General features: G+C 42.3%; 1 protein-coding gene across 1 annotated transcript in view; it reads right to left on the reverse strand.

Moving 5' to 3' along the window:
• Positions 1–20653, reverse strand: part of PKD2 (polycystin 2, transient receptor potential cation channel) — a 58748-nt gene that overhangs the window by 21671 nt on the left and 16424 nt on the right. The window contains exons 3-5 of the mRNA XM_027544113.1: positions 7512–7645; positions 5597–5847; positions 1256–1480 (exon numbers count right to left, since the gene is read on the reverse strand). Coding sequence (XP_027399914.1) covers positions 1256–1480; positions 5597–5847; positions 7512–7645 — 610 coding nt within the window. The remainder of the gene's footprint in view (positions 1–1255; positions 1481–5596; positions 5848–7511; positions 7646–20653) is intronic.

The raw sequence follows: 20653 nt of genomic DNA on the forward strand, positions 1-20653 counted from the left end.
TTTAGTTCATTTCTAGTAATATCTATTACTTGATTTAATGTAAATCACAATGTGATTTAATGTGATAAAAGTTGTTAGATACAAAGACTGGGAAAATCCACTTGGCTATATAATGTAGAGTTTGAGTTAGTCTCAAAAATAAAGCTACTACAACAATTTATCCTTATTATTTGGTGGGTAAACATATGTGCAGGGCTTCCCAGATGGTGCAGTGGTAAAGAATCTGCCTCCCAAGGCAGGAGACTCAAGAGATGTGGGTCAATCCCTGGGTTGGGAAGATCCCCTGAAGTAGGAAATGGCAACCTGCTCCAGTATTCTTGCCTGGAAAATTCCAAGGACAGAGGAGCCTGGTGGGGTCACAAGAGTCGGACACGACTAAGCGATCGAGCACACAACACGGACAGCACAAACGTATGTGCAAGTAATTCACGCTGGCAGTGTTTGGATGTTGCACCATGTTCACAAGGAGGATTAAAGTGGGTGGATGCTGAATCTCCAGAGTTCTGCTTTTTTATAGCACACTGCCCTCTAACGTGCTATTTGTTTCTTTGGTTTATTGTTTATCATTTATTATCTCCTCCTGATTGAATGTGAGCTCTACAAGGACAGGGAAATTTATTCTGTTCACTGATGCATGCCAAAAGATTTGAACAGTGCCTGGCGTATACTAAGTGTCTAATAAAGGTTTGTTGAATGAATGGATGAATGAGAGGCCCAAACAAGCCAGTGAGATCTTCTGTTAGTTTCCTCACTATTAGCAGAGTGGTCACGATGGTGACGTTACAGAATCGGTAGAAGGAACTTTATGTGTCTTTGGTAAATCTTTTTAAGTGTGAGCAGATACCTAGGTATCCTGCTCAACCCAGGCACAGCCCCTGACTACTGTGCTTGTGTTCTGGTAGCAGGGCATCGTATGAGACTGAGAAACTCAGGAAAGTGAGACAAGCTTTGATGCCAGGGCTCCTTGGTAACAGAGCATTTTCATAATGGGAAAGGATAAATGCTAGCAAAACACAGTGCTTTATCTGAGAAAGTTCCAGCTTTGGGATAAACTTGGATCAGACTTAAGGTTCTTCCTAACTTGCAATATTCAGGGAACCTAACTCCTTTCCCCTAAATGTCCCCATCCCAATAAGCTTTTGGTTTTCATCCTCATGCAGACAACTGCAGGCAATGGTTTTCTGGCTTAAAATCCAGACTAGGATGTTTTTACAAATACACAGAACCGGAAGGAATGAGTGCTCTTCATACACACCTGATCACGCAGAACAGGTTAATGTTGGCGTTGTACACTGTAAAGTCAATAAAAATTGCCCTGGTTCCTCGGTCCAGCCAGACATTTTTCTTGAGGTTAGCAACCTGAGCGGCTGTTTCCTCTCTCGTTCTTGACAAATCCAGGTAATAACCAGCTCCACTATAAGTTGCAATCATTCCCCAGTGGCTACTCCCATTCAAGTCTTTTTCACTTGTGTAGATCCAACTAATTAAAAAACAAAACAAACAGGTAAAATCAATGGAACACTTGGAGCAATTACAGAGACAACTGGTTCCTGATAAGATAGAATAGGTACTGATAAAAAATAAATGCAAGTCTCATCAAGCTGGGTAATGTGCTTTCCACAGTGCTTTGCATTTTCTTACATAATTCTCAAACAGCTATTATCCCCCTTCTAGGAATAAGGGCCCTGAGGCTTAGTGAGGTCAGCTCTGTCTCAAATCTTTTTACAGTAAAGTCAGAAACCTACCCCAGAAGTGTCTGTATTCAGAGGTCTATTCTATTAGTCCTCAGCTGATATGGTTGCCTTCCCAGGGTAACTTTGGGACTAGATGACTTGAGGCCTCCCAAAACTTCCAGCCAAAACAGGTACAAATTCATCAAGTGCCACTGGCAGCAACTGAACTAAGGGAGACTCCACAGAGCATCGGGAATTTAATCCACAGACATTTATAGAGGCTCTTGGGAAGCAGATGATCCTTTGGCATTAATGAGGATAGAACGATGAACCAAGATCCTTTCTCTCCGAAATTTATAAGCTGTAATTAAACCATGAAGATACAAGGTAGCAGATAATAAGAACCAAAGAAGAAGCACAGAGAGATTGCTTGGACCAATCTGAGGGAAGCTAGTCTTTGAAGCTTCAGTGATGAAGAGAAATGTGAATCAGAGAAGGATTTGGGAAGAAAACATGTTGAACATAGGCTGTGGAAGGTAAGCAGGATTCAGACTTACACAGGGAGATGGGGATGGTATTTTTAAGCCCGAGCCTTGCAGAGCCAAGGAAGTACAAGGTATCTGCCAGTAGTTTGGTTTGGCTCCCATATGATGAAGAAGAGAAGGCTGAAAGATAGACTGTGGTCAGGCAGTGAGGGGCAGGCCTCACAGGGTCACCGAAGTGAAGGTTTCTGGGAGGCATAGAACAGGGTTACTCTGGTGGCTGTGGACAAGCCTGACGTGGTGAGGAACAGAGAATTCACAGGCAGAAAAGAGTCAACATAGCGGGTCTTAGACCACCGTTTCTTAAAAAGCCCTGCTTGCAAGGTTGGTCCTCAGTTGCTATATGGAATTTAGGTGGTAAATAGCTCCCTACACTGATAAAACACTTTCTCTGGCCAGAAACAGTGGCTTGAGGTACCTAGGCTTCTATACAAACAAGGTGGCTTATGCTGCATGTCTGCTTTGCTTCTGGGAGTCTGGGATTTGAGGATATGCCAGGCAGAGCCTGCGTATGTGACCAGCACCCAGTAAAACAGGGCAGGCACCAAGTGTCTGATGAGCATCTTGAACAGACAGCGTTTCCTATGAGTTGTCAGTGTGTTACTGGAGGAAGGAAGCATGTCCCCGCAACTCCGCTGGGAGAGGACCTTTGCAAACTGCACCTGGTTTCCTCCAGACTCTGCCCCACGTGCCTGTCCCTTTCTCTGCTTTTGCATATACCCTTTCATTGCAATAAACCGTAGCTGTGAGTATATGCTGAATCTAGGGAGCTCTTCGAGCAACTTGTTGAACCTGGGGGTGGTCCCGCGGACCCCAACACAGCTGAGTCACCTGTCCCTACAAGAATCAAGACGCGATGAGGCCTGAACTAGAGCAGTGAGATGGGAAGGAAAAGGGAGAACTGACACGGCCATGGCAGTGACTGTCAACAGAACCTGGCACTGATTTGGAAGTTGGGGCAAGTGAGAGGAGACCTCTGAAAAATGCCTTGAGTCTCTTTTTGGGCAATTCAAAGATGGTGGTGCCGTGTACAGGAGGGAGTTCAGATCCAACAAGAAAGTGATGAGTTCAGTTTGGGGCATTTTGAATGACGGGAGCTACAGGTAGCATGCAGACTCATCCTCTATCACTCGAATGTTAGCAGTGACAGAACACTGCTTCTTCACTCCAGCCAGAACCAAGGGCATTTCTAGAAAAGGGAGAATTCACTGGGAACATGCCTGGCACATGTTAACACTCAGTATATTTGTTGAAGAAACAGTGAATCATCAAACAGAGAAGAGAATGGGAGCCATCTGAATACCAAAGGAGAGAGTATAAAGAAAGAAAAGATAGAGATCTGAATATAGAACCTGGAAATAAGAGAGAGGAAGGGAGTTGTAGAATTAAGAGGAGCTCTATTTCACTATCACTCACCAAAGTCAAAAGAACAAGCAACCAACAAGACCGTATCCTGCAGAGGGGTTGATGAGGATTAGGCTGGCAATGGATCAGTGGATCGGCAAATAGAACAAGCCCAGTAGTAGCTTCCGAGAGAGATGGCAAAAGCAAAGGCTTAAGCGTTAAGGTGTGAATCAATGGTAACGAAAAGGAAGAAGCAGTGAAGACTCTTTTTTCAAGAAGTATGGTGATGAAGGGAAGGCGAAATGGGAATAACTCAGATTCTGGCAGGATCAGGGATGGTTTAGAAATACACACAGGAAGGACCCCTTCATAGCCAACCCTGCATGGAAAATCACTAATTCATTGTGTATCCAACATGTATTTACTGAACATTTTGGATGTTCTTGGTACTGTTCAAAGCTTTGGAAATATACTGGTTGAACAAAACAGAGTTCCTGCCATCAAGAAGCTTGAATTCTGACAGGAAGCTTAGGGCAACAGCAACCACCAGAGTAACATAATTAATATGGAAGAAGCAATGTGGTATCACAGAAGAAACGCTTTGGAGTCAAGCTGGTTAAATCCTAGCATGGTTCCATTTACTAGCGGAAATGCTTTGGATAAGTGAGCCTCCATCTTTTCGTCTATAGTGTGGAACTGACACCTATTTCAAAGTTGTTCTGTGAAAAGTAGAGGAGATAATGCATGAATTCACTTTTTAAATAACACCTGGCACGGAGTAGAGGCTGCATACATCTCCCTTATCAAGACATGAAATAAAATATGAGATAAGAAAAAATAAATAAATAAAAATATGAGATAAGGAGCCACAGTTTAAACACATGCTTATACTTTGCAAGAACTAGAAAACGGAGCATTAGAGAACAAAATCATTTTTCACAACCTGGAAAAATTGTGTTTTGAGGATTCAGTCCCTTTACTCTAAATCTGATGTGTAGTAAGTTTGTTTCCTACAGGCCGGGGCATTAAAGAGGGTGTGCACTGGATGAATGACAAGGAACCTGGTTACAGAAAAGGTGTTTGCCCTCAAGTGTGTCAACTAATATGGATTCTGGGATCTTAGTTCCCAACAAAGGGATCTAGAGAAACCCAAAAAGAGTTTAATAAAGCTTAGAAGAAAATTATACCCATAGTGACTTACCCAGGGCCCATGATCCAAGAGATCCACCTTGGGACAGCCTGAGAGCTCTTCTCACTTTTTATACTAATCCTAGAAATAATGACTGCCCTCCCTTGATACACAAGATGTTTTAAGTATGGTTATCAAAGAACACTAAAAAATCCCTGCAAATAAACACAATGTAGATATGTACTCAAAATCATAAACACACATTTGAGGACAGGTTTTAAACCAGACAGAAAAACTGCCTCAAAAACTCATCATACACTTAAAATAATTGTACTTGGAACACAAATTTATTTCTAACAGCTAATAAAAAAGAATTTCTGTATCAAAAGAAATTTTTTTTTTTGCCTTTGCCAAAATAAGATTTTATTTTAAAGTCATCTGAAAAACACTGAATAAGGAGAGAGACCTCAGACTCAATGGAGGAAGATTCCAAGTTCACATCTTCCCTGCCCCCAGCAGGGGTCTTTTGTTGTATCAGAGAGGTGCTTTCTTTGGTAATTCCTATTTTTAGCTTCCTGGGGAAGAGATCTTTTCCCTTCCTAGAAACAACCTAGTGAACCATGGCACTGGATCTATAAACACAGGATCCAGGCATCTTAAAAGAAACCTCTGAAGGCCCAGGTAGCTTTGTGCCTGTGGGGATGGGGTCAATAATTAAGCCTTTTAAAAAATATATATGTGGAAGCTGAAGCATGTTAAAAGTAGAGAAAACTTGAGAAGCCTAAGTTTGGCTGCAGCCTTAAATATAAGCATTAAAGGCAAATTCTCCTTGGTGAAGGGGTCAGAAAATGACAGAATGAATGTCCATGAGAAGCCAGGGCCCAGGTCCACAAGCCACAGACACTTACGCCGTTCCATTTCTAGGACCGAACGGAGCCCGGTCTTCACTACTGACGGAGTACACATCATAGCACTCTTTAATCTCATCTCTCAAGTCCAGGGGGATGGAACAGGATCCATTTCTGACTCTGAGTTGCCGTATACGTGGTACCCCTAACAGGAGGTTCTCATAGTAGATGAAGCTTCGGTTGTCGGCTTCCGTTCTGTTGCTGGGCTGCGTCTTCCAGTAGAGCCCATCCAACAAGGCGCCTTCTGTGAACTGAAAGCAAAGGCAACATTTTTGAAAAGCTCCAAGCTCAGAGGCGGCCTTGTTTCTTCCTGGAATGCTTGTGTGACCCACAGTTTGACACCTCTGTGAACAAGGCAGAGTGACAAGGGTGGGCTTTGCTGTCAGAGGAACTGGACCTTGCTCCGCTCATGCTCCACCATTTAATACATAGCTGCGAGGACTTGAGCGTCTGTAATATCTATCTTTTTTTTAATTTTATTTTTTGGCCACATCACATGGCATGTGGGATCTTAGTTCCTCAACCAGGGATCGGACTTGCACACCCTGCAGTGGAGTCCCAACCACTGGACTACCAGGGAAGTCCCTGTAATATCTGTCTTTTGTGTGGTTGCTATACCTGGCACAAAGTGGGCACTTCATAAATAGTAACTTGGATTTTTTTTACCCTAGTTCTAAAGGCTGGGCGGGGGGGGGGTGGTGGTGTCATTTGCATAAATCTATAACCATGATCAATTTCACTTTCCCTTATTAAAATAGCATCCCACATAGTAATCATGGTTCATTATCATTGCAGAGATAAAAGACTATTGCTTTGATTACCAGTCTGCTATCTGGTGGATCTTTACACTGTCTGGAGTTTTCCGTCATATTGTGAACCCTCTAGCCCCCAACCCCTCTTCCTCCTCTCTGTTTTTAGAGTTTGCACTCATCATCACAGAACTGTGTATATGTGAGACATCTTAGTTTGCCTCTAGGGATGACAAACTCACTTTTGTCACACTGAGTTATTTCCCAGTGTCTTATCTTTATCAGAGGGTCAACTGAGATGAAATGCTTTGCTTTATTGAAATGGGGAAGATTTATATATGTGGTTTTTGATTCCAAGAATTTTTAGGCATTATTTAGTGTACTCTGGTTCTTGTGATCCACTTCCTCTATCTTTAAATCAACAGCTGTGACGCCAGAGTATAAGAAGAATGTTAGAAAGTATTTCCCCAGGAGGAAACAAGCATTTTCTCTCCAAATTCCCTTCCCATATTCTTAGATTCTGGATATAACTTCGATATCAGTTTAATATTTTTCCTATGATATCGCTTATAGCTTATCCTCTAATGTTAATGTTGGAATTTGTGACAATTTGGGGAGGGGCTGGGTTGAATTTTACATTAGAGATCTTTGAAAGAATATGCCTGCCTTGTACTAAGCACATGAATCCCTATTCTGGGGTACAAGCCACCATCAACAAAAGAGACAAAAACAGAAGTAAAACAGACAAAACAATCAAATTCTGCCCTCATGGGCCTTATATCCTAGGAGATACTCAACAGATATTTAGTGCATCATGAATGACTGAATGAATGACAACCTAGGATGAGGAAGTCTCTGTCACACCAGAGAGAAGTCCATTCTTCTTACTTCTTAGCCACATGTAAGCACTCTGCATGTCAGTTTCTTCATTTACAATCTGGGACATGATTTTTGTACTTACCTTATTCAGTTACAATGGGGGTTAAATAAGGTAAGGTATGAGATAAGGTACATGCAAGGTTCTCAACAGGAGTGCTAACAACTCACCATAACTTACAGCATCTCACCCAGTGTTAAGTGCACAGCAAGATCTGTAGACACTACTGAATTGAATTTATGAAGCCAAATGAACAATTTTCAATGATAAAGAGGTCATTTGCAAATACCTTCCAGAAGTCTTCCATTGAAGAAAGAGTTTTAAAGTTAGTTTTCTCCATTTTGGACACTGGGGTGTCCAGGAAGAGTTGTGACATGATCCGGGTGTAGTAGTACACACTAGAGCTCATCATCCCATAGGTCACTGGAAGACAGAACAAGCCAAATGAAGTGTGCAAAGGACCCGGCACACTCGCTCACACCATCTCAGTAGACACACAGACAGCCATCCTGCCTTCCTTCCCTTTTCATTCTTCCAGGGTTCCTCCCCAGTTCTCTGGCTTATAAAAGAAATAAATTAACATTGGCTTATGTGAAACAGAATTGGCTTACTACTGAATATCAGATTAAGATCAGGCGTCTCTGATCCTGATGCTTGGGACTTCCAATGTGCCCTTCAACTTCACTTCCCACCACCTCCCGCAATACTATCCACACCAGTGAGTCTGATGCCCCCAGCAGAGGCCACCTGGGGCTTCTCATCCACCTGCTGTGGGCTGCTGCTCACTCTCTCCACAATAGGATGGGCAGGCCAATCTCACTTTATTCTCAGATCAATTCTCATTCTCTGCACCTCACAGCTGACCCTTACAGACCGCACCACTGGGCTCCCCTGCATTCAGTCAATAGGAGGCAGGACAGGAGATCTGGGGGCCCAGGAGTTGGGTTTCCCCCTCTGCCCTCTCCCTCACTAGCTGGATGCCGTTTGGCAGGACCCTCTAACTGTGGCCACAGCTGCTGGGGGCATCTCTTTTCCAGTCAGACTGGCCTCATGCCATGCCATTCCCTCTCCTGTCCCTTCAGGCCTGGAGGTGGGAATCCTTCCCAGCACCTCATGTCCCCTTGCTGACTCTTGTAACCTTGCCACACCTCTGTAAACAGCCCCTCTGTTAAACTTTAATTACCACTTGCAACTCCCAGCTCTTTCCTTCTGGGATGCTGACTAACACAGACACATCTGCCTCCCACCCACCCACCAGATCTTGTATGCCAAGTCGCTTCAGTCGTGTCCAACTCCGTGCGACCCCATGGACTGCAGCCTACCAGGCTTCTCTGTCCATGGGATTCTCCAGGCAAGAACACTGGAGTGGGTTGCTATTTCCTTCTCCAAGATCTTGTATGGCACACTCTAAACTCAAGCCACAGCTCTGCCGTGGAGACTTGTCAATCTTACCAGCCCATTCTGAATGGTCTTGGAGAAAGGAGAGGAGATCATAGTCTGAGTAGGTCACAGGAGATTAGGATTTGAATCTGACCTATACAAATCAGGTCTGTGACCTGTACAAGTTGCTTGTAACCTGTACAAGAGGCTTAAACTTTCTAAGCCTCAGTTTCCTCTTCTATAAGATGGAGATAATGAGTTATCTCATGGGAGTTTTTGGTACTTAAAAAAAAAAATTACTAAAATTTATCCAGTATAATGGTTGACACTTAAGAGTCTAGTAATGGTGACTCTTCCTCCCTAACCAAACCGCTATAACAAATCTATTAAAAATCTCAACACTTTAATGAGTGGTGTCTTGTGCTGAACTCTAATGACTACAGGTATAATACCTAAGCATGCCTATATACTTCAAGAAGGAAATACTTCTTATGTTTCTTTTGATCACAGAGGTTTTATGTATCTTTTGACCACAGTTCTCAACACTCAGGAAGTGGTGAATACTTAGTTGATTCTGTAATAATCTTCAGGACAGCATAAAATGCATTTTAAAACCTCATAGTAAGTGATTTGGGGTTTAAATGGTATTTAGTAAAATCTTTCCCTCACCTAGTCCCCTTTCCCACCCAAGTATACTAGAGAATTAAAAGAGGAGTGGACAATAGTGACCCGAACACGAACGAGTCTGCAAGTCCAACTCGAGCAGTCAGTGGAGCAATGAATACAGACAACCACATTGCTCGTGTGCTATATCAAGAAGGGTAGGGACATCTTCCAGTCCCTCCCCTTAGTCTCCCTCCATGTCATCCTATGACCCACTAATTAGGACAAGAATACTCCTCTTTCAGTGTTACATGGCTTGCCACCTCTTAAAACCACATTGGACCAGTTACAGGTTTGGACTTTTAATCCACTCACATTGATGGGACAAGATGTTGTACATGAAGAGGAGCAACATGTGATCTCTGTCCTCAAGAAGAGGAGCTCATGGTGTCCCCAAGGGGCGTGCCGCCTACCAGTCCCCACACAGGGGTGAACAAAGTACAACGTACTCTACAAAGGCCTTCAGATCCAAAGCAGATACCACACTCGAGGAGGTGTGGAGACTCCCCAAAGTCAACTAAACAATTATTAAACTGACTTTTTTTCAGTTAACTTGAAATCACAATTTGCTTTGGATTGGTTGGTTAATGTGGATCATGCTTAAATTTTTTACCTGTGGGTTTTTGGTTGTTGAAAAAGAATTATAACAAACTATTTAAATGCTTTTATTTATAAATATCATATATATATATGATGTATATATATATACACACGTATATGGATATGTATATATTTAGCCATTGATTTTTTAATGTATCTCCTTTACAGCCCTCTATTTTTAATAGACTGCTTTTGAAATTCTCAGGACCTGTATGGACTCTAACAGCTTCACTAAAGGGAAGTGATACAGCCTCTTGGCTACACAGCGCCACCTGCTGGACATCCAGAGGCACAAGGCCACCTAGCATTGAAGGGGATGATGATTCTAACATATTCAATCGGCAAATAGGAACTCAGCCCCTCCCTTGTGCCAGGCAGTGGGCTGGTCCAAGGGATATCTTCAAGTGACAACTCCACACACTCCAGGGGTCAGCTTCACAAGTCTACCTCAATTCAGTTCAGTTCAGTAGCTCAGTCGTGTCCGACTCTTTGCGACCCCATGAATCGCAGCACGCCAGGCCTTCCTGTCCATCACCAACTCCCAGAGTTTACTCAAACTCACATCCATGGAGTCGGTGATGCCATCCAGCCATCTCATCCGTTGTCGTCCCCTTCTCCTCCTGCCCCCAATCCCTCCCAGCAACAGGGTCTTTTCCAACGAGTCAACTCTTCCCATGAGGTGGCCAAAGTATTGGGAGTTTCAGCTTTAGCATCAGTCCTTCCAATGAACACCCAGGACTGATCTCCTTTAGGATGGACTGGTTGGATCTCCTCGCAGTCCAAGGGACTCTCAAGAGTCTTCTCGAACACCACAGTTCAAAAGCATCAATTTTTCGGCGCTCAGCTTTCTTTATAGTCCAACTCTCACATCCATACATGACCACTAGTCTACCTACGCTGTGGCTAAAGGACATTTAGGATTTGGAGTTAGAATGATTTGGGTTTGACTTTCAGATTTGCTTCACCCTTAAGTCAGCCTCTATGTTCTTAATTGTGGGTTTCAGTATCTTGGGATCTTGGACAAGTATTAAACTTTACTGAGCTTGAGTTTTATTATCTAGAAATTAGGAATAGTAACACCTAGGGCTTTTTGTGTAGTCTACCTGGAATAATGCATGTTAACACACATTTTGCATACTGTTAAATATAACAGAAATGTAAGACTGTTACATCATTTCTCCTTTCAGTCTCTGATAGGGAAAGCCCACTTGGAAGGTAACATATGCTCTTTAAGTGAACTGAATTGTAAAGAAAAAAAGTTATAGCATGAAACAACCATAAATGAAGCTCAGAAAAGAAAGAAAAATATTTTAAAATATAAGGTAAAGAAGACATATATACCCCATGTGCATGCATCTTTTCTGCCATTTAGTCCTTAACTCTCAATTTTCTAAGAAATAAGCCAGAATAAAAAATACTGTCACAGTATCACCAAATAATCAGCATTTAAACTAACTGAAGCTCTCTTAAAACATGGCTGCATTTCAAAATAGGTTATAAATACCATTTTATTCTTAATATGGTTGAAACAATATTGGCTCAAATACTAAAAACTATTTAAAGGGGATTGCACTGTATAAACTCCAAACCAGTGGAATAAAAAGCAAAGAGAAAATTTCCAGTGTAACAACAGCAACAAGAAAAGAAAATGAAAAGTAACAGGAAAGCATAAAAAGAGAGAAAAAAACAAGATGGGAGAAATATTGGACAAAAGCATGAAATGTGAAGAGGTTAAATTTACTAGATGACAAAGTCTTAAATATGAATTAAAAATTTTAAATATATTTTAGAATTTTTATCAGACCCATTCAAAATGAATTAAAAAGTTAAGGAGTGAGAAAATATATATTAAATATACAAAAGGTGTGAAATGGTACAATAATCTGATACGGAGATTATAAGGTGAGTATTGAGTTAAAGTGAAAGATTATTTTATGTTGATAATTGATACTTTCGACAATAATTTAACTATAGTGAACTTTTATGCACTGAATAACAATATCAATATACATAAGATACAATATCAAGATACATAGAAGGGAATTACCAAAACCACAATAGTAGTTGGAAACTTAAATTTATCTCTCTCAAACTTTGACAGAGAAAAAAAGATAAAAGTGATCAAGGGATAGTAGGGGTTTTAATAGAATAGATAACCTAATGTATGGGCTTCCCTGGAGCTCAGACAGTAAAGAATCCGCCTGCAATGTTGGAGACCTGGGTTTGATCCCTGGGTTGGGCAGATCCCCTGGAAAAGGGAATGACTACCCACTCCAGTATTCTTGCCTGAAGAATTCCTAACGTATATATATATATATATATCACACTTAATACTGCGTCAAAGGAGATCACTCACGTTCTTTTTTGAATCTCCATGGAACATTTAAGAATATTCTAGGCCACAAAGAAAACACCTGCAAATCCTTGAAATTAAAGATCAACCAGGCAGGTGTCCTTATAAGGAGATGGACATGTGAACAAAGAAGGACCCAGGGAGAAGGCCTGTGAAGACGGAGAATTAGCATAATACAGATATACACCAAGAATACCAGAGTCTGCAGGCAAACCATCATAAGTGAGGAAAGGGCAAGGAAAACTCCCTGAAGGTTTCACAGGGAGCCTGGTTCTGCAGGCACCTTGATTTCAGGCTTCTATCCTCCAGAGTATTTTTGTTGTTTAAAGCCAAAAAACCCAAAGCAAACAAAAACCTCTAAACAACCCCCATCAAAGAGACCTCCCCAAACCAACCAAACAATAGTTTTTAACCATAATTGTGGAAATATGTTCTTAAAGGATGAACAAAGATAGAGATAAAAGCCAACCATGTAGAAATTAAAATGTTTTCTCTTAATAATTCTTGGGCCAGCCTAAGAGGAAATAAAAAATGGTCACACAAATATAAATATACCAGATGTAATGTATATGTGCCTTACTCTCAGTATTCCAGATCATCTACCACAGAGGGAGTAACGCCATCATGATTAACAGGAAATGTGACTTCTCTGCTGGCTCTGGTTGTACCGTATCCTCACAGGGATGTGGCGGAAATTAAATAGCAACAGATATTTGAAGGGTCTCTACAAACTAAAAAGTGCTTACATATGCAGAGTACTATACAGAAATCAAAGAAAGTTTAGGCTTGCACAGTTTGTCATATTAAGAAAAGCTCTGTATTACTGAAGGAAAGGGGCTTTTGCAGGTGGCACCAGTGGTAAAGAATCTGCCTGATGTAAGAAATGTGGGTTTGATCTCCGCATTGGGAAGATCCCCTAGAGTAGGACATGGTAACTTGCTCCAGTATTCTTGCCTGAAGAATCCCATGGACAAAGGAGCCTAGTGGGCTACAGTCCATTGGGGTTGCAAAGTGTCAGACACGACTGAAGCGACTTAGCAGGCAGTGAAGGAAAAGAAGTACTAATGAACATGAGAGAAAATGAAAATGGGCAAAGTCATCCACATTGAGTGGGAACATTGATGGGCCATTTCTGAGATGCACCTTCCCGCTGCCTTGCTGCTTCCTGGCACTGAGGGAGAGGTGTGTGAACTAGTCTGAGAATCCACCCTGAGGGGCACACGCTTCGGGGAGGGTTGATAAAGGCTTCTTCAGAGATCTGGCTCTCAAGCTGATCCTGAAGGATAAAGAGGAACTAAATGGACCAACAGGAAGGGGACAGCACAGTCCAAACCCTTTTGAGACTTGTAAAGTAGTTTGATGTGGTTAAAGTACCAGAGAAGCCCCCCCACCCCCCGCCCCCACATCCAAGGTCAGGAGCAGGCGCTGCACTTTGCTGGTTCAGCCATGAGGAGATACCCCATGTCCAAGGTCAGAAAAACCCCAGTAAGACCACAGGCACTGGAGTGGCTGTGAGGAGATACCCCATATCCAAGGGCAAAGGAAAAGCCCCAACAAGACGGTAGGAGGGGCGAATTCACGTTTAGAATCAAACCCTGTTCCCGCCAGAGCCGCTCAAAGGGCTCAAACAAACATTGTGTGCACCAGGACCCACGGGCCCCACAGAGACTGAGACAGAACTAGGTTTGAGTGTCTCCTGTGGAGGTACAGGTCGGCAGTGGTCTGCCACAGGGACAGGGGCTCTGGGTGTCGGTATGGCATAAATCCTCTTGGAGGAGGCCGCCATCAACCCCAGTATAGAGCTGCCAGAACTTACACAGGACTGGGAAATAGACTCTTGGAAGGCACAACAGAATCTTGTGCACCAAGGACCCAGGAGAAAGGAACAGTGACCCCACAGGAGACTTGCCTGTGGCTGTCCTGGAGTCTCCGGCAAAGGCGTGGGTCAGTGGTGGCCTGCTGCAGGGTTGGGGGCACAGATTGTAACAGTACATACCTGGGATCTTTTGAGGGAGTTCATCATTATCTTCATTACCTCCACCATTGTTTCAGTTCAGTTGCCCAGTTGTGTCCGACTCTCTGCGACCCCATGAATCGCAGCATGCCAGGCCTTCCTGTCCATCACCAACTCCCGGAATTTTCTGGAACTCTCTTATTTTTCGATAATCCAGCGGATGTTGGCAATTTGATCTCTGGTTCTTCTGCCTTTTCTAAGACCAACTTGAACATCTGGAAGTTCACGGTTCACGTATTGCTGAAGCCTGGCTTGGAGAATTTTGAGCGTTACTTTACTAGTGTGTGAGATGAGTGCAATTGTGCAGTAGTTTGAGCACTCTTTGGCATTGCCTTTCTTTGGGATTGGAGTGAAAACTGACCTTTTCCAGTCCTGTGGCCACTGCTGAGTTTTCCAAATTTGCTGGCACTTTCACAGCATCATCTTTCAGGATTTGGAATAGCTCAACTGGAATTCCATCACCTCCACTAGCTTTGTTCATAGTGATGCTTTCTAAGGCCCACTTGACTTCACATTCCAGGATGTCTGGCTCTAGGTGAGTGATCACACCATCATAATTATCTGGGTCGTAAAGATCTTTTTTGTACAGTTATTCTGTGTATTCTTACCAACTCTTCTTGATATCTTCTGCTTCTGTTAGGTCCATACCATTTCTGTCCTTTATGGAGCACATCTTTGCATGAAATGTTCCCTTGGTATCTCTAATTTTCTTGAAGAGATCTCTAGTCTCTCCCATTCTGTTGTTTTCCTCTATTTCTTTGCATTGATCGCTGAGGAAGTCTTTCTTATCTCTCCTTGCTATTCTTTGGCGCTCTGCATTTCAGATGCTTATATCTTTCCTTTTCTCCTTTGCTTTTCACTTCTCTTCTTTTCATAGCTATTTGTAACGCCTTCTCAGACAGCCATTTTGCTTTTTTGCATTTCTTTTCCATGGGGATGGTCTTGATCCTTGTCTCCTGTACAATGTCATGAACCTCCATCTGTGATTGCTGCACTTAGAGCATCACTAAGAACAAAGCTAGTGGAGGTGATGGAATTCTAGTTGAGCTATTTCAAATCCTGGAAGATGATGCTGTAAAAGTGCTGCACTCAATAGGCCAACAAATTTGGAAAACTCAGCAGTGGCCACAGGACTGGAAAAGGTCAGTTTTCATTCAAATCTCTAACAAAGGCAATGCCAAAGAATGCTCAAACTACCACACAGTTGCACTCATCTCACACACTAGTAAAGTAATGCTTAAAATTCTCCAAGCCAGGTTTTAGCAATACATGAACTGTGAACTTCCATATATTCAAGCTGGATTTAGAAAAGGCAGATGAAGCAGATATCAAGTTGTCAACATCCACTGGATCATGAAAAAGGCAAGAGAATTCCAGAAAAACATCTATTTCCGCTTTATTGATTATGCCAAACCTTTGACTGTGTGGATCACAATAAACTGTGAAAAATTCTGAAAGAGATGGGATACCAGACCACCTGACCTGCCTCTTCAAATATCTGTAAGCAGGTCAGGAAGCAACAGTTAGAACTGGACATGGAACAACAAACTGGTTCAAAATAGGAAAAGGAGTACCTCAAGGCTGTATATTGTCACCCTGCTTATTTAACTTATATGCAGAGTACATCATGAGAAACACTGGACTGGATGAAGCACAAGCTGGAATCAAGATGGCTGGGAAAAATATCAATAAGCTCAGAAATGCCGATGACACCACCCTTATGGCAGAAAGTGAAGAGGAACTAAAGAGCCTCTTGATGAAAGTGAAAATGGAGAGTGAAAAAGTTGGCTTAAAGCTCAACATTCAGAAAACAAAGATCATGGCATCCAATCCCAACACTTCATGGCAAATAGATGGAGAAACAGTGGAAATAGTGACAGACTTTATTTTTCTGGGCTCAAAAGTCACTGCAGATGGTGACTGCAGCCATGAAATTAAAAGATGCTTACTCCTTGGAAGAAAACTTATGATCAACCTAGACAGCATATTAAAAAGCAGAGACATTATCTTGACAACAAAAGTCCGTCTAGTCAAGGCCATGGTTTTTCCAGTATTCATGTATGGATGTGAGAGTTGGACTGTGAAGAAGGCTGAGCGCTGAAGAATTGATGCTTTTGAACTGTGGTGTTGGAGAAGACTCTTGAGAGTCCCTTGGACTGCAAGGAGATCCAACCAGTCCATCCTAAAGGAGATCAGTCCTGGGTGTTCATTGGAAGGAGTGATGTTGAAGCTGAAACTCCAATACTTTGGCCACCTGATGTGAAGAGCTGACTCTTTGGAAAAGACCCCCTGATGCTGGGAAAGATTGAGGGCGGGAGGAGAAGGGGACGACAGAGGATGAGATGGTTGGATGTCATCACTGACTCAGTGGACATGAGTTTGAGTGAACTCTGGGAATTGGTGATGGACAACAGGGAGGCCATGGGTGCTGCAGTCCATGGGGTCGCAAAGAGTTAGACACGACTGAGTGACTGAACTGAACTGAGCAGAAAGTACCAGATATTCAAAAGGAATAGAAGGTTAGAAAAAGTAAGCAAAGACCATACAGTGAAATCTATTACATAAAGATTCAGACTTTATCTGGAAGGTGAGGTGGTTATAGCATGTTCGATGGAAGAATGGCCTGGTTTAATCTGGGTCAGAGATGGAAGTCTGGAGGCAGTACCTGGGAGTTCAAAGTCCAGACATCGGGTGCTGTCCAGCCTGTGGTCCAATGGTGTTCAAGGCCATCTTCTTAAAATTTAAATGTATCTTGTCAGCCCCCTACTCAAAACCCTGGTTTCCCCTTACCAAAGCCCACTGGACCTGCAGGGCCTGACCTTTGACCACCTTTCCATCCTCATCTGATGGCACTCTCTCCAGTCATTGCACTCAGCTTCCAGAATGTTCTGAACCCTATGCTGCCTCATACTATTCACTCTTGCTGTCCCTTCTTCAACTGACTGGCTCCCATTCTTGCTTCAGGTCTGAGAGGCCTTCCCTGCAGGGAAACCCTCTTCCCAATTGTCTTTCTTATCACTTACTACCACCTCTAAAGCTAGTGCTAATATGTTTTTAATTAAATTACTGAACAGTCCATTGAATCAATAAATGAATAAGTGAGGAAAGAGATGATTAAGGTTAAAAAGGATAACAGCAATGTATGAAAGAAGACAGATTTGAAAAGCACCATAGAGGAAGAAATATGTGGAACAATCTCACGAGAAGAGTGAGGGAAAGAATCTAGGATGATGCCCATGTTTGGGCATTATTAATCCAATTACATTAATATTAAGTAACCTAATTAACTTTAATCTAGTTAGAGAATGTGAGCAAAGCATGTTCGGAAGGGCAGGATAATGAGTCCAGGTTGAGGAATGTTAAGGATGAGATGCCTGTGAGATGCAGCAGGGGAGGGTCCAGGGAAAGTCGGCATGAGGTTTGTAGTTCACACGAAAGGTTGAGAGGCACTTGGGAGCGGCAGCACACAGGACCACTTGAAGCTGTGGAAAGATCCCTTTAAGAGAAAGCCAAAGACTCAGTCACAGAAAATCCTCTGTCTAGACACATTCTGGGAAGGAAAAAATTAAGAAAATGAATAGAGCAAGGAGGAATACAGAAAGAGACGGAGTCACAGAAGCCAAAGCGGGAAGTTTCTAGAGTACCAAATGCCACGGGACCAGATGTGAGAGAAAGGCTAAAAGCAGCCCATAAAATTTGGCAATTAAGAGCTCCCTGGTGACCTGGGTGAGGGTCTTTCAGGAGGTAGAGTGAAGCTGCAGAAAAAGTTAGTGAAATTTAGTCACTAAAAAGAGTGAATTAAAGTTAAGAAAACTCCCAACTATTTTAATCCAGTTTTGGTTAATATTCAAAGGAACTTGTAAGTAACAAGTTGTGATGGAAATCTCTGAGGGACAGAGGTCGTCAATGCAAGTGCTTTAATGAATGCATGTATTAAGTAGTATAGCTTTTTAAAAAATAAACAAGAGAGAAGGATATGTAATATTTACAAAGAAGTTACCACGAAGAAATAAACAGAAAGCTATGCATGTAAAGGCCATGCTTAAAGTAATATTTATATATGGATATACATTTCTTGCTGTTGTAGCTTTTGTCTAGTTTACCAAAAAGGACAAACAGCTTTCCAGCCACAGTGGGTCTTCAGTAGTTACTTCCCACAGACGGGAGCCTGCGAACTTAAAACTGCACGTTTGCTATGGGGACCTCCATGGGGAGCTGAATGCTTGTCACCAGAAATGGAATTAGCTCCCGCCAGTGTGATGATTAACCCACTGACTTCCACTTCACTGACCTGGTTGTCAACAATTAATCTGCATGGGTTCTCTCCTGATGTTCAAGCTGGTTTTAGAAAAGGCAGAGGAACCAGAGATCAAATTGCCAACATCCACTGGATCATGGAAAAAGCAAGAGAGTTCCAGAAAAACATCTATTTCTGCTTTATTGACTATGCCAAAGCCTTTGACTATGTGGATCACAATAAACTGTGGAAAATTCTGAAAGAGATGGGACTACCAGACCACCAGATCTGCCTCTTGAGAAATCTGTATGCAGGTCAGGAAGCAACAGTTAGAACTGGACATGGAACAACAAACTGGTTCAAAATAGGAAAAGGAGTACCTCAAGGCTGTATATTGTCACCCTGTTTATTTAACTTCTATGCAGAGTACATCATGAGAAACGCTGGACTGGAAGAAACACAAGCTGGAATCAAGATTGCTGGGAGAAATATCAATAACCTCAGATATGCAGATGACACCACCCTTATGGCAGAAAGTGAAGAGGAACTCAAAAGCCTCTTGATGAAAGTGAAAGCGGAGAGTGAAAAAGTTGGCTTAAAGCTCAACATTCAGAAAACGAAGATCATGGCATCCGGTCCCACCACTTCATGGGAAATAGATGGGGAAACAGTGGAGACAGTGTCAGACTTTATTTTTCTGGGCTCCAAAATTACTACAGATGGTGACTGCAGCCATGAAATTAAAAGACGCTTACTCCTTGGAAGGAAAGTTATGACCAACCTAGATAGCATATTCAAAAGCAGAGACATTACTTTGTCAACAAAGGTCCAGCTAGTCAAGGCTATGGTTTTTCCTGTGGTCATGTATGGATGTGAGAGTTGGACTGTGAAGAAGGCTGAGTGCTGAAGAATTGATGCTTTTGAACTGTGGTGTTGGAGAAGACTCTTGAGAGTCCCTTGGACTGCAAGGAGATCCAACCAGTCCATTCTGAAGGAGATCAGCCCGGGGATTTCTTTGGAAGAAATGATGCTAAAGCTGAAATTCCAGTACTTTGACCACCTCATGCGAAGAGTTGACTCAATTGGAAAAGACTCTGATGCTGGGAGGGATTAGGGGCAGGAGGAGAAGGGGACGATAGAGGAGGAGATGGCTGGATGGCATCACTGACTCGATGGACGTGAGTCTGAGTGAACTCTGGGAGTTGGTAATGGATAGGGAGGCCTGGCGTGCTGCGATTCATGGGGTAGCAAAGAGTCGGACACAACTGAGCGACTGATCTGATCTGATCTGTATACTATCATGCTTACAAGATTTTTACAATAAAACATTCATTCCCTTTTTAATTGACATATAATTAACAAATACTAATAGTGTAAGTTTAAGGTGTACAATGTGTGGATTTGCTACTATTTCTTTTTTTTAGAATATAAGGCAAAGTCTCCTTCTTTCAAAGATAAAGGAATGGAGGTTCCTAGGTTTCTTCTTAAAAGGGCCCTTCCTGTCCTAGGACATGCGTGTGTGCATGCTGTGGCTTGTTATGTCCAACTCTTTGTGACCCTATGGACTATAGCCTGCCAGGCTCCTCTGTCCATGGGGAATTTTCAGGCAAGAATACCGGAGTGGATTGCCATGTCCTCCTCCAGGGGATCTTCCCAACCAAGGGATCAAACCCTTGGCTATTATGTTTCCTACACTGGCAGGCAGCTTCTTCGCCACTAGCACCACCTGGGAAGCCCTAGGACATATCATACTGGATGATGATGATGTTTCTCTCTCCATTTTCATTACTTCTTTAGCTACTAGAGAGTTAAGATGAAAGACTTTCCCACATTAATTGTTTATACTTCCTACTCTGTAAAATAGGTTTTATTTTCTATTCTGTAAAATATTTAGTGTAATCTTAGTGTTTTTCTCAATGACTGATGGATAGTAAACATGTTAAAATGTTAATCCTTTGTCGTATTTCTTGTAAGTATTCTTTACAACTGTTTTCTGCCTTTTAATTCTGTCTGTTCCTTTGATGTATAGAAATTATTAATTTCTATGATGTTGACTCAACTTCTCGTGTGATTTCTATTATTATGTTTAAACACAGGAGATTTGAACAACTGGAAGGACTGATGCTAAAGTGAAGCTCCAATTCTTGGCCCCCTTATGCAAAGAGCCAACTCATTGGAAAAGAC

Source organism: Bos indicus x Bos taurus, chromosome 6 (assembly GCF_003369695.1).
Source record: "Bos indicus x Bos taurus breed Angus x Brahman F1 hybrid chromosome 6, Bos_hybrid_MaternalHap_v2.0, whole genome shotgun sequence".
Classification (NCBI taxonomy): domain Eukaryota; kingdom Metazoa; phylum Chordata; class Mammalia; order Artiodactyla; family Bovidae; genus Bos; species Bos indicus x Bos taurus.